The sequence below is a fragment of the Magallana gigas genome, chromosome 6, assembly GCF_963853765.1.
Source record: "Magallana gigas chromosome 6, xbMagGiga1.1, whole genome shotgun sequence".
Lineage (NCBI taxonomy): Eukaryota > Metazoa > Mollusca > Bivalvia > Ostreida > Ostreidae > Magallana > Magallana gigas.
In genome coordinates, this window is record NC_088858.1 from 18,820,276 (window position 1) to 18,834,899 (window position 14,624).

At 31.4% G+C, this 14,624-nt stretch overlaps 1 protein-coding gene across 1 annotated transcript; it reads left to right on the forward strand.

Moving 5' to 3' along the window:
• The first annotated feature begins 285 nt into the window (after positions 1–285).
• Positions 286–9,549, forward strand: LOC105344996 (uncharacterized). Its single transcript, XM_066087269.1, has 13 exons — positions 286–407; positions 2,549–2,672; positions 2,838–2,951; positions 3,098–3,169; positions 3,517–3,626; positions 3,808–3,891; positions 4,030–4,122; positions 4,237–4,350; positions 4,846–5,047; positions 5,461–5,616; positions 5,730–5,815; positions 7,271–7,341; positions 9,447–9,549. The coding sequence occupies exons 2-13, from the start codon at positions 2,558–2,560 to the stop codon at positions 9,547–9,549; spliced, it is 1,320 nt and encodes a 439-aa protein (XP_065943341.1). The 5' UTR covers positions 286–407; positions 2,549–2,557.
• The last annotated feature ends 5,075 nt before the right edge of the window (positions 9,550–14,624 follow it).

The window sequence follows — 14,624 nt, forward strand, 5'->3', positions numbered from 1 at the left end:
GGCGGCCCCCTAGCAATCCTATCCAAAGTAGCTTATCATTAAATAAATAAATATTAAAGACCATGCAAAACAATGGTTGTTCATGTACATGTAAATTAATACTGCTATTGTAGAAATGCAAACAAGTAATAAGTCCAGCTTAATTTAAGCTTTTAATCCTTATAATGCTATTTTAAACCCGAACATAATTGCAATATAAAAAGCAAAACATACCGGATACAGCCAACACTGTTTTACTTATATTAAAAATTATCAAACTATATATTGTAAATTAATTTCAATTTTAGAAATACAGAGCATATAAGGAAATATAGTTTGCATATCAATATATTTTAGACGTGTATGCTATATATGCTCAAAATCGTGTCGCTGTAATAGAATATAACTGCCGATAGGAGCCGTATAAAGTAAGAATATCTATTACAAGTATTTTATCAAAACTAACATTAAAGTTTACAATATTTAAAAGATAAAATTTCTTTATGTTTTAAAGCACTTACAATGTTCGTTCTTCATATATATGTGAACTTAAAATTGTAAATATTTCCCGAATTGACTTGTTATGCTAAACATGGGCCAAAACTGTTGTCAAAAGATAAAAAAAAAAACGAGAAAAATAAGGTCTTTCATTTTGTCTTGTACTCAAATTCTGTACACAAGTGTAGAACAGTGCCTTTTCAGTTACTTACTGCTGCATACTTAAATTAAAACTTTAAAAGAAAGGTTCAAGTAAGCTTTTCTGATCATCTGTTTTCCGTCGTCCGTTCGTCCGTCTTTCCGTCTGTACACTTTTCACATTTTTACTTCTTTTCTAAAGCCACTGAGCCAAATTTTACCAAACTTGGTACAAAACATTCTCATTGAAAATAAATTCTGAATTGTTCAATAATAAAGGGTGAAACTCTTTTTAAAGGGAAGATAATCGCGAAAGATTGAGTATAGGGTATGTGTCTTTAAAAATCTATTTCTCTTAAATCACCGTGTGCACTTTCACATTTTTTACTTCTTTTCTAAAGCCACTGAGCCAAATTTTACCAAACTTGGTACAAAACATTCTCATTGAAAATAAATTCTAAATTGTTCAATAATAAAGGGTGAAACTCTTTTTAAAGGGAAGATAATCGCGAAAGATTGAGTATAGGGTATGTGTCTTTAAAAATCTATTTCTCTAAAATCACCGTACCAGAAATGCCAATATTTACACAATAGCTTGTATATAAAGTGAAGGTTTTAAACTCTAAAAATCGTGACGCCCAGACAAAAACTAGGGCCCCAGGCGGGGTCGAAGTTTAACAAACAAAGGAAATATGTTTAAAAATCTTCCTCTCAAGAACCACTGCACCAGATATGCCAATATTTAAATAAAAGCTTGTATATATAGTGAAGGTTCTAAATTATGAAAATCGTAACCCACGGACAAAACCTGGGGCCCAGTCGGGGTCGAAGTTTAACGAGCATCGGAAACATCTTTAAAAATCTTCTCACGAACTACAATGCAACAGCTTAAGATTTTACTATGCATAAATCCTTTGCTATTTTAGGCTCTAAATTGTAAAAATCGTGACCCCAGACCAACACTTGGGCCCCAGAAGGGGGTTAAAGTTTAATATAGTAGTATATAGGGAAACTGTTTAAAAATCCTCTTCTCAAGAAATACAATGCTACAGTTTTTGAGATTATCATTTAAGTATCATCAGTTTGTGGAGATTCAAATTGTGGAAGTCTTGGCTTCCAGACAAATACTGGGGACCTGGCGGGGTTCAAAGTTAACATAGAAATAGTAGGGAACATTGGAAAATTTTCTTCACAAGAACTACAGTGCAACAGTTTGTGGTATTATTGGCTATGCAAGTATCCGTGGTTATTATTAATTTTCAATTGGTAAAACTGTCACCCTTGGAGTAATAATGTGGCCCCAAGAGGGGTTCAAAGTTTAACATAGAAGTAAAAAGGAAAAACGCTCAAAGATTTTCTTCTCGTGAACTACAATGCTTCAAATTCTCAAAATACTAGGTAGGCATCTTAAAACAAAGTAGATTCCTAATTATAAAAGTTTTAAACTCGATCTTATACTGGCGCAGCAGAAGGGGTTCAAAGTTAAACATAGAAATTTAGAGAAAAAAATCTTTAAAAGTCTTCCTCTGGAGGACTGCAATGCTTCAATACGTGAGATTACTTTGCAGGTATCCTTTCATAATGCAATGTAACTCTAAATAAATATAACTGTTACCACCTGACTGATACTAGGGCCCGAAGAGGGGTTCAAAGTTTCGCATAGAAATATATAAGGAAAAATGTTTTAAAAGTTTTTCTCGAGAACTACAATGTTACAGTTTGAGACATTTCTATGCAAGGATCCTCAAATAGAGTAGATTCTAAATTGTTAAAGCCAACATTAAACCATTGACGAATACTGGGGCCCCAAAAAGGGGTTCATAGTTTAAAAAGGAAATAGCATATGCTACAATAAACAAGGAAATGTTGTTCAGGTGATCGATGTGGCCCAGGGGGATCTTGTTTCTATTGAGGTACATGTATGTACTTGTAGCGAGCGGTCATGGAACAACGTGAAAAGGGATCAGTGCCAGTTGTCCTTCTTCTTGATATATCAAACAGTGTGAAAGGAGAGGCTTTTTCTCAAATGAAAGAGGCCTTTGTATCATTAATTCAGGGTAACGTGATTTTTGTTCAAGTATTGTATTCATTATACAAACTATAAGAATTTTGGTTATTTAAAATACATCATAATTTACATTTTTGGTATTCATTTTTATGTAGTTAATGCATATAAAAACTAATGTTATAACATTGTATCTGGAGATATTGATCAATTATAGGTTATGCGAATCAGCCTCTCGTAACCCACAGTATTGCTGTTATAACGTTTGGAAAAGATGTTAATATCGTGCAAAACTTCTCTGATGATTACAATACTATCTTACACTTACTAGGTAAGAGTAAATAACAATTAATATACCATGTTTGAATGACAATCATTTTAACATAAAGACATTGTAGCAATGTGAGTAATGATATTAGTTTTAACTCTATTTCCCGTATATATGCTTACTGTTTTACCGATTTTGACCGATTTCAGATGACACAGTATGTGAGGGACCATCACAGTTAGGCAAAGCCCTGGAAGTAGCTATAAACGTCTTCAATACTAGTAATTGAACTCACACACCAACTATTTTAAAACAACATATTTTACTTTTTGTGTAAATTGCAGAATTCAGGAGTGTTTATTTGACTGAGTTGTATTCTTTCTTTTTTACCTATACATGTAAGATCAATTCGAAAATAACGCTTTGATTTATAATCATCTGTTACCTTCTAATGATAAAATCGTTTTATCACCAGGTAATTTGTAATCTGTGTATCAGTGTTTTATCTAAATTAGCATTATCCATCAACCTCATTGCAAAATATATGGATTTACTTTACTACTCTTTTAGGTAACTATATTTTTTTAATTTATACTCTTTAAAAACTGCATATTTAAATCCATCCTAGGAGAAAATACAGGTCTGATTGGACCATTCTCCAATAGGAGAAGATTACTTATTATGTCTGGTGGACATGCAACCACTGAGGATTTTACAGAGGACAGCGAAAGAGATAAAGTATGTTTTAGCATCTTAATTCAGTAAATAATATACGGACCTTATCCGTTTTTCAGCATCTGATCAGTAATCTATGCAAATATTTGGGAGACAATTTATGATCAATATGGATTTTTTTTTTTTGGGGGGGGGGGGGGGGATTAAGATATCAATAACAGTTTTAAATGAAATTTTATTTCAGAAAATGAGTATTCTACAATTAATAGGACATGTTTGCAAAGCATTACACATTGTGTGTGTACCGGTCGGTAGAGATCCAGACATGGTACTGGTTATTTTTTTTAAATTTACGAAATATTTGACTTTGTTCGTGCATTTTTATTTGATCTGTGAATAAAGTTTAACATAGCGTAAATGAGTGGAAGTGTAGGTCATACCAGGACAATTGTTCTTCTTTACGTAGTGTTTCTTGGGCTCAATTGCATATTCATCAAAATGTGGAAAACTGTTAAACATTGACGAGGCTGCACAGTTTGCAAGATATTCAACAAATATGGTAATTTGGTTTATATGTACAAGTATCCTTTGAAATTGAAATTTATTTTTTTTAAACAATAAAGAAAGTGATTATTCAACGAATAGATACTATATATTCCAATGCTTTTAAAAGGTAATCGCTTCTCAAATAATTGGCAAAATGCCAACAGCTGATTATTCTCTGGATGATGTAACAGCAGCTGTGTTGTCAATAGGAGGACCAGGACTCACAACAGAGACAGATTTGGTAAAAAAAAAAATACTTGTTTCTTACATACAATGATCCGATTCTTACAGTGTAAAATATTATTTTACCTTAGATTTGAAGACGTTGATACATATTCAGTTTAGCTGGCTAACCTTATTCATGCGTGAGGTTCTAAGATAAATAATGTCGTTTTGGTCATGGTAAGACTGTTGACATTGAGCGTTTCTACCTTTTTAATAAAACTGCAACATTAGCTCTCCTTAAATAGAGAGAACATGTTATATTACACATTTCATTGTCTGCAGAACATTTAATGAGGCTGGGTGGTCAACAAAATTAACTTTGGGTTTTCTTTGGGTTTACTCTGGGTCCACTCTTGTTAACCTAAAGTAAACACATAGTAAACCCCGAAAGTAAACCCAGAATTCAGTTGGGGTTTACTTTCTGTAAGTTTGGGTCTGATCGGTACTGCAGCAAAATCAAATGACCTGCTGTTTCAGGTATATACAGATCACTGCATTTTTACTTCAACAGAGCGATATATACGAGATATTGGTAAATAGACAAGCATATCAGATGAATTTCTACTCATGGGACAACATCGAAAGTGATTTACACGGCGAGAGGGATTCTAGGCTCCCACCTATAGGAACACGCGTTCGAAGAGGACATAATTGGCCATATTTTGGACAAGACTCTGATGCTTGTGGAACGGTTGTTGGACATAGAACTGATAGTTAGTATAATATTTAGAAAATAATGAGGTATACATGTCTATTTTGAATGAAATTAAACCCAAAAAAAAGATTTTTACCGCAAACAACTCTTCTTTATTATTTATTTCATTTTGATTTATCGAAATAAAACACACCACAGAGTTCTTAATAACCAGTTCATATTCAGGTAACAAAAGCTAGATAGATAATGAAATGACTTAATATCTTTACCGATACAATATGACCCACTTTTTTGTATCCAATGAACTGTTAAGTATTCCATTTTGAATTCATGCACATATTATGGACGATTAAATATTTGCTTGTTAGTTTGAAGGGATGAAAATGGGAAATTTTACTTATTGAATTGAAATATTATCAACAAAAACCTATGTGTGTGTGCGTTTAATGGAGTGTAATTGAATTATTACAGACCATAACGTCTCTGTTGAATGGGATACTAGCATGATATTCCCTTACCACTATGACACTGATGGTTTTGATCAAGCATCCCATGTTGTCGTCTGTGACGAACCTAGAATTCTATTACAAAGAGAGAAGATTGCCGTAGGCTGTCTTGTTCAAAGAGGTTAACTTCAACCCTTTAACATATAACCATTGCATTATTAAGTTATGATGAAGATTACCAATTATCTACATATGGCGAGTGGTTTCATTGTAAGCTTTACATGTATCACTCAGGTCCAGACTGGAAGTGGTTTGACCAAGATGGTGGTGAGGGTAATATTGGATCGGTGTATAGGGTGAAAGACGACAAGACTGTCCATGTAATGTCACTAGAATAGTATACACTAGATAAGTATAATGTAGTTTACTTGCTAAAATTCGTATAATTCTTAAGCAACATACACTACATAAGAATGTTAGTACATGTTGTAGCAACGTAAATATGTATGCTCTAGATAGAAATATTACTAATACACCAATACATGAAAGCAGAAATAATAGAAAAAAGTATATCAAGGTTAAGCTTATGCAAGTTAAGACTGATAATATCTTATATCAGCAGCGTTAAAGGGGAAGGAAACTAAAAATGTGTTATACGATAAATCAATTAATGATCATCTACTTTAATTGTAAATCGTATTTATCTTCATTAAAAACTACAGAACAATGAATAAATCAAGAAAATCGATCACTTGATAGAAATTTCCTTCCGCTATGGGAGCTGCCATTTAACTTTAATTTATGACGTCACACCAATTATTCGGTTTAATTTGTTTCATGATATTTTCTCTAAGCATTCTAAATGATAAGTTCTTAAAATATTAAAACAATAGCGATTTGAGACTGTTCTTTAAGTTTTGATTTCTTTCTAATTGACACCATAGTCAAAAAGTATCGTAGAAATTGTGTGATGTCGTTATTTCAGCATTGTAGTTCCGACTTTCGAGAATGTACTTTAAACATCCCAATTACAATTTATAAAATACTTATTTAGTTAGCGGAGAACTTGACTTGGAATAAGAATTTACTCGGTAATTTTCAACTTTTCAACTTCAAATGATAACAGATTAACAACTGTCATTTATTTAACAAAAAATGCACATATTTATGCATACGTGTATATATATATATATATATATATATATATATATATATATATATATATATATATATATATATATATATATATATATATATGCAAATTGATTTTAGATTGACGTGTGGACCTAAACATCTTATCAACTTTGTTCAATCGATTATTTGAGTAACAAAAAGGCATAAAACAGCGCTTTATTCAAAGCTTTGTGTACATTGTATATGTACACTAAACCGGAATAGATGGTGTCACATCAAAATAATTATATTTTTTTGTTTTTAATACAAAAGAGCTCTACGTCATGGCAGCCTCCAGTAAATACGATTTCTCTTACTACAAACGTCCATTAAAGCTTAATTAGGTAGTTTATTTTCAATACAGCATGACCACATTATCAATACAAATAAAATATGATTTTGACTTTCCTCCCCCTTTAACACGATAAAGATAAATATTAATCATCAATGATATTTGAATCCCTTTTTTGTTGAGTATTTATTGCAATGGTGGAGTGTTTAATTGTATTTGTTTAAAATACCATCATAAATGATTAATATACTTAATTATTAACAATGTTTTGCATTTGAAGCAACTAATGAATTTATAAAAATTAAATTACATGGATATGGATATTTCTTAATTTTGGATTGCTTTTTAAAGCAACTTAATTATTTTACAGGTACGATGGCCTAATGGTAAAAAAAGTAACTACAGATTTGGATATGATGGAAATTATGATGTTTCATTATGGTTTGTTAATGATTAAATATTAAATTAACAAATACTAAAATACATATCAACCTACTTACATACGTAGTCCTCTTCATGCTGATTAACACATAAGGCCGTTACCAGGGATCTCCATGTTGGTCTGTCCTGAGACCATCTTTGAACCTGTCCCCGTGTCCAGTTGTTCTCCTTCATTTCCTTGTACTCTGATATATGATAGTCTCTTTGGTCTTCCTGTCTTTCTCTTTCCAGTTGGTGTCCACCTCATTGCAACCCTTATGATTGAAATTGGGTGCATTCTACATACATGTCCAATCCATTGCCACTATCTTTTACTTATAACCTGGGGTAGCGGAATGGTGTTGGTTCTGGTGCATAACTCTTCATTGGAGATGGTGTTTGGCAAGAAGATGCACAGTAATCTGCAATGACATCTGGTCTAGAAGGTGTCGATCTTGTTCGAGATAGCTTTCGTCACTTTCCAAGATTAAGCACCATATAGGAAGACCCCAAGCACATTACTCTTGAAGATACTGATTTTGTTGTTTATGCTGATCTTAGCTGAACTCCAGATGTTTTGCAGTGGAGCGTATGCTCCTGTGGCCTTAGAAATTCGAGCCAGGACATCAGCCATCGAGTCCTCATCTGTAGTGATTTTGCTTCCTAGATACACAAAATATGGGACTTCTTCAATATTTGTAACAAATTTAATAATAATACATATCAACAATAATATATTAAAAATGAGGATTATACTGGGGTTTAATCGGAGCTTAAAGATCTAGCGATTTTTCTTATCACTTTTTTTAAAAATCTGCTTGTCCACTTGCCCATTCAATTGTTCCTTGTTTTAAATGTTATCGGTCCTGCATTGGTTTTAAATTAATACGCTAGCAAGAATGATGAAAGTTCGAGTTTGATAATATCATAATTCTCTTTGAATAGATTAAGAAGCCACTTTCAGGGGAGAAAAGTCCAGATTTAAACACAAAATATTATAAAAGGACAACTATATGATATCCCACGCAAGTGCGGGAATCAACACTTTACATTGACCATATATTTTTTTTTTCAATTTCGTATCTACTGTGTCTTAGTTTTTTTTTCTTCTTTTTTATTCTTTAAAATTGAAATTAAAAAAAAAATGCATAGCTGGATATTTAGCTGAGGGATGAGAAATCTAAGCTGTATTGGATATATACATGTACATGATTTTAATTCTTTTTGTTGCAGCTGAGTGGAAACTAATTATATAATATTAATGATTTTTTTTTAAACGAGTGGGTATTTAGAACGTCATTTTGTTCTTTAGGTCAAATTTTAATACAATTTTTATCACAGCCCAAAATGAGAATATCAGATAAAAGACATTCATTATTTATTCATATACTCTTGGAACACAATCTGTTTTTTTTGTTTAAAAATTAATGCCTTATGTTTACTATCAATCTGTCGTGGTATTAAAATATATGAAATTTAAAAAACCGCTAGTGAATGCATACTAATTTACATTTTTTTAACCAAAGTTATCATATCCAAAGTGTCTGCCCGATGGTTGACTCGCCCAACACTTCCGCCAAAGTGTAAATTACATGTAGTCAAAAAGCGTTCCTGTGCATCCCTTTATGGAAAATAAATGTTTTCGATCAAACTAAAATCGCATCAAATGGTTCCATTTTACTTGTAGGCTTTTAAAAAATATTACGTTTAATACTTATCAGGTAAAATTCAACTACATTGTATAGCTTATGGATATCATATAACACGTGGAATATCAAAGGTGTACTGTAAGCAGTTACATGTAGGCTGGTGTTGGCATTTTTTAGTTCATTGGCCAAAAGTCTTAAGTTATAAGTATAGATGATCGACGCATTTATTTGTCGAATAGAAAATTAAATAAAAGTAAATAAATATTTGGCAAAGAAGTACCTGCAAGGATCAAAATTGAATTTAACATTAAACGGATATAAATTAGGTAGCATAAAAAGTAACAAGTAATCATATGAATTTTTAAATAGAAACCGTATAGTTTTTAAGAATTATGTATTTTTAGAGTTAATAAAATTAGTTATTGCTGTTCAGGTTAGCAAAGTGACCATGGACAATGCTTTATTTATTTTTAACAGTGATCCTTTTGACGAAAAAATAATGAGAAGAATGAAAGAACAACGAAATGACTGGCGCAAAAATAATGCACAAATGGTGGCTTCAAATGATGGCAAGTGTTAATTAAACTTACATAATGATTGAAAATAAATGTAGTGCATGTAATCAACTTTCAAAACGATCCCGTATATTTTATTTCTCACATATAAATAATGTGTCTATTATCAAGGGATGATTACAACAATCTCGTTAATTTTTTCTAAATATTATCATACCCCTTATATAATAATAAAAATGGGTTTCTAGCCCACCTGAAGATTCCCGATAGTAAGCTTTTCTGATCACCTGTTGTCTATTGTCAGTTCTTCCGTCTGTCTCCCCTCCGTCTGTCTGTCTGTCTGTCTGTCTGTAAACATACTTTCAGTTAAGGACGCCAACATTAGTTTTTATTGCGCGTGTTCAATTTAAATCAAGTGTATTTATATTTTTTTTTGATACACAAAATAAATAATATACAGATAAAAAATATCCAGATTTTTAAAGGAAAAAATACTTTTTAAATGAGTTTTACGTTGTTTGGTAGGTCAGCGTTGTCATTGTGCTTTAATAACGTTATGATAAACGAAGCTTTTGTAATAGTGCGTTATTAGAACGACATTAAAAAAGTAAAAACTTACGACTTTGGCATTTTATACACAAAATTATGCTATCCTCAGAGTTACTTTTTTTTTAAATTTTTGAGTCGATTGTACCTATCTACATTTGTAATACTTCAAATATATATAGCAAAATTTAGTTCATTTTGATATTTTATGATGAGCCCCACTAAAAAGCAGGTGGCACAATTTAGTAATATTCACATATAAAGTAGAAATAAGTATTACTAATGGCAAATAACAATTTTAAGTAAATTGCTATTGTAGTATTTTTTAATTTGTTTCGAAGTGAGTTCAATGACAATTTCCTATGCATTCCGATAGTAAATGTTCCTGTATTTGGGGATGGCCTCCAAAAGAACCAGATGGTAGATTTTCAACTTTGCAAATATACTAGAGTTGGTGTAAATTACATATAAATAAAAATAAAGAGTTTTGCTATTTACGCAGAAAAAAACCCAAATTAGCTTTCTTAAATTTAACCTACCTTGGTACAAAGCATTTTGATTGGAGAAAAAATCCAATTTGTTAAAAAGATATTCACAAAATGGAGTGGATGTCTTTAAAAAAAATCCTCCAACAAATTTGTATCTTAAATGCCAATGTACATGTATACAGCAAAGATTGTGTGTGAAGTGAAAACCTAAAATTTGTTAAAACCCTGACCCGAAGGCCAATACTAGGGCCCAAAAGGAGGTTAATGGTTCAAGATAAAAATATTCTTAAAACATATTTAAGGTAGTACAAAAAAGATAAACTAAATTTTCCTATGATTCATTTTTTTCTGAAAATATTAATATTTTGTTCATTGGAATGAAATTTATAAACATTTAATTTTGTTTTTAAATCAAACTTCACAATTGACGCACACATCGCCTCAAACCTACTATTTGAATTTCCTGTCAGTGGAGTGTAAAATGGAGTAGTAATTGTTATTTTAAATGTCTTGTTCTATAATTCTTAAATTATGTTTTTTCAAGTTACATTTTAGATATAACACATGTTTGTGCTGCTATTTATACAGAAGACATTTACACTATTTAAACACACTGAAATAAATCCAAAATGGTAAATTAACGTAGTTTCTGATGTAATATGATATAAAAATAGCGCTTGTTAATTATCCTTCAAGATGAAAATTTGCAACAATTAACCGTCTCTAAAAATAAATTGTGTCCTTCAAATTTGAATAAAATTTAGCAGTATGGTTGTCATGACTCTGTTATTCAAATAGATGTCTATGAAAGTAATGAAAATGTTATCGTTGGTTTTAGAATAATTGCGGTTTAAGTATATTTGACGGAGGTGAAATTGATAAAATAAATCCTAGATAACGTTATCACATTTGACCTTTGACCGTTTAATATGGCATTGAAATTTAATGGACATATAAACTGAACAGTAGTGGTAATTTGTGTTACAATAAAATGAAAACAATTCATACATGTTATTATGATAAAAAGCTAAATTGCACAAAAAGGAAAAGCGTAGGTTTCGAAATCATAAAAAATACCCTGTACCTCATGTTTTTTTTTTTTTTGCCTTAAGTAATTAATGGGTATGGTTTGTATTTACTTCATTGAAGATAATGGAGTGAAATTAAGAGAATTTACTTGCATACCTAGGTACACGAAGCAAATACAACGAAAAAGGTTTTGTCAATGAATCGTCTAACGGACGAAACCCTAGAGATGTAAATAAGAAAAAAACGAAAAATGATGAAAAAGATAAGTTGGCAGAGGGAGGTAAAAAAACAGTCCACCAATTCAACATGAAATTGATGCTTTAGGGGGAAAGAATGCCTTAAATTGTAACTTTAGTGATACGCCTTTTTCTTGGGAATGGAAGACTAGGCAAGGCAAATGGGTGTCGTTTCCAAAATCAGAAAACGATAAAATTCAACAGGCTTTTGACAAAAATAGGAAAGGTACTGTTCTGGTGAAAATAGATGAAGATTTGTAAGTACACCTTTTTTTCAAGTTGTTTTATGATCTCGTTTCTTATAAGAAATTATAAATCAAAGAAATTGATTTTTTTTACAGTTTAATAATTTAACAATTGTTCTTCTATTTTAAGATATAGGGTGGTTTTGTCCAAAATGATTCAGATCAATATCAGCAACAGAGAATCGCTAGAAATCAGACGCCTCAGCTGATTTTACCTCGATGCCGTGATGAATTGCATTTCACCTTGTCCTTACATGCATTAAACGTATTTCATGAAGATCCAAGACTCTTTAACAATTATGTTCAATGTGGGGCTACAATTGTTTTGTAAACCAACATACTTTTATTCGCAGGAGCCTTGCCGTCGCGAAAATTGCTCGCCGCGAACCAGAGTCTCTCCAATCCATTTTATAACAACACTAGTGTTGATACGGCTTTGTCGCAATAAATTGTCGCCGCGAACAATGTCATCTCAGATAAATCGCGAAATAACGTTGTCGCAAATAAAAGTTGGTTTACAGTATATATTAAGTAATTATAAAAAAATCGATGTGATAAGACAAAAATAAATAAAAAAAAATAATCATGCAGATCTCACATCAGATCTGTCAAATGTGAAGTTTTCTCTTGTTGTGTTTGTCTAATTGCCAATGTCGTGTCATAATTGAAGACACAATCATATCATGTTTTACACAATCATATCTAGCATTCAGTACATTATCTGACGGTTCGTTAATACATGTACATAAATATTTATCTAAAAACAAAAAATATTATTGTTCTGTTTATAAGCACTTAACTGTTTTTGCTTTTCTCTTCTAATGAAATATGACTTTGCTGTGTGAGATGATTACTTTTTTACCTACTAAGTCCCCTTTGTGCTCGTAAGCACATAAGACCGTCCTCAGTAATTTTCATGTTGGTTTCTTTCTTAACAGGCCTCACCCAGGTCTCGTTTTGCTTTCTCTCTTTCTCTTTCCATTTGATGTCCACATCATTGCTACCATTTGGGTTGAAGTTGAGTGTGCATTGAACATACCATAAATAAAATACAATATGATGCTGAGAAGACTTTTAGTCTCGAAGGTGTCTATCTTGTTTGAGATGACTTTCGTTACTTTCCAAGATTCATCATCATTTAGGTTGACTGCAGTACATTAATCTAAAAAATCTTAAATCTGGTGTTCGTGTTAATCTTTAATGATACCTAAATGTTTTGCGATGCAGCATATTTCCCCGCAGCTTTGGAAATTAGAATTAGTATATCAGTCATGGAATCCTCATCTCCTGCAGTGATCTTGTTTCCTAAGTAAACAATATATGTGACTAGTATTTAGTTGTACCATTTAGAATGATGAGTTCTTCCGATTTTCAATTCATCATCAATATATTGGTTTTGTAAAATATTTATTTTTTAAATGTTCATAAATTCGGAACACTAATTACAAACTATTTATAAATTTATAAATCTAGACACACTGATTACAATCCACATATTCGATAACAATAACATAGACCTAGATACCAGAAGAAAAGTATACACATTGTTGAGGAATTTTTAGACAATTTTCATTCGTCATTTATTTGATACAAATATATAAAAATTCATATATTTATTATTATCTTTATATAATTAAATCTACGATTGTATTTTTGGTATGGTAATGAGGGAACCATCAACATTTCTAAAACTGGACTAATCATTAACAATCCATCCTAGGTAAGTAAGGTAATAGCAGAAGCGGTTTATTGTTTTGTATTAAAACATTTTCTTTGGATACCTTTTCTTGTTTACAACGATGAGAATCTTCTATGATTATTGATGATAAAATATGCATAATATTTTGTAAGAGGGTGGTGCCAAGTCTATTTACACGAGAATAGACAAATGAAGCTTATTTCTTCATTCACAAATTTATGAAAAGCCATGCTGTTTGAATGAAAATAACAATGTTCCGATATGTAACAAAAACACAAACATTGGTTTCCGGTAAAAAAAAAAACACCAAAAAAACATAAAGAACAGAAACACGAGTTTGATTGTCTCACTCGTTTATACGTTTGTATTTTCCGGCATTTCGCCAGTATAGCGGGAAAATGTTGTATTCACGGTATTCATGATTTACAAATTGTTATGATCAGGTATTGACTAATAGGCGGCAAGGTATTGTTAGGAATGTATTAGACTGCAATCACCTTCTAACTCGATAGACCCAATGGTCGCCGAGGCAGAACAGAGAAAAATTAATCTAGCTTATTGCAAGATACATATGTGTTGTTGTTATTTGTTGATAGTGAGTAAATACTTTTTATCATTAAAACGATTTAAGATTTAATTCGTTACACTCATTTAAATGAACATATGTACTAATTTGCTGGGTTTTAAAAATGTTACGTCTACAAATTAAAGATGTATGTAAGAGTAAAATTTAGAGGCTAATTAATTACTGTATCGGTGATCATAAATGGGTGTTAATTATTTAAATATATGTGTAAGGGTAAATAAATCATATATATACCCGGCCGAGTACATCATATACTTGTATGTACATGTATATGTATACATCATTTGCAATTGCCAGATGCAGTAAATACG

Bases quoted from the DNA above. Each gene is read 5' to 3' on its own strand.
- LOC105344996 (XM_066087269.1), top strand. From the start codon at position 2,558: ATGGAACAACGTGAAAAGGGATCAGTGCCAGTTGTCCTTCTTCTTGAT. The intron at 2,673-2,837 runs GTAACGTGATTT...GATCAATTATAG, and splicing joins CTTTGTATCATTAATTCAGG to GTTATGCGAATCAGCCTCTC. The intron at 7,342-9,446 runs GTTTGTTAATGA...TATTTTTAACAG, and splicing joins AATTATGATGTTTCATTATG to TGATCCTTTTGACGAAAAAA.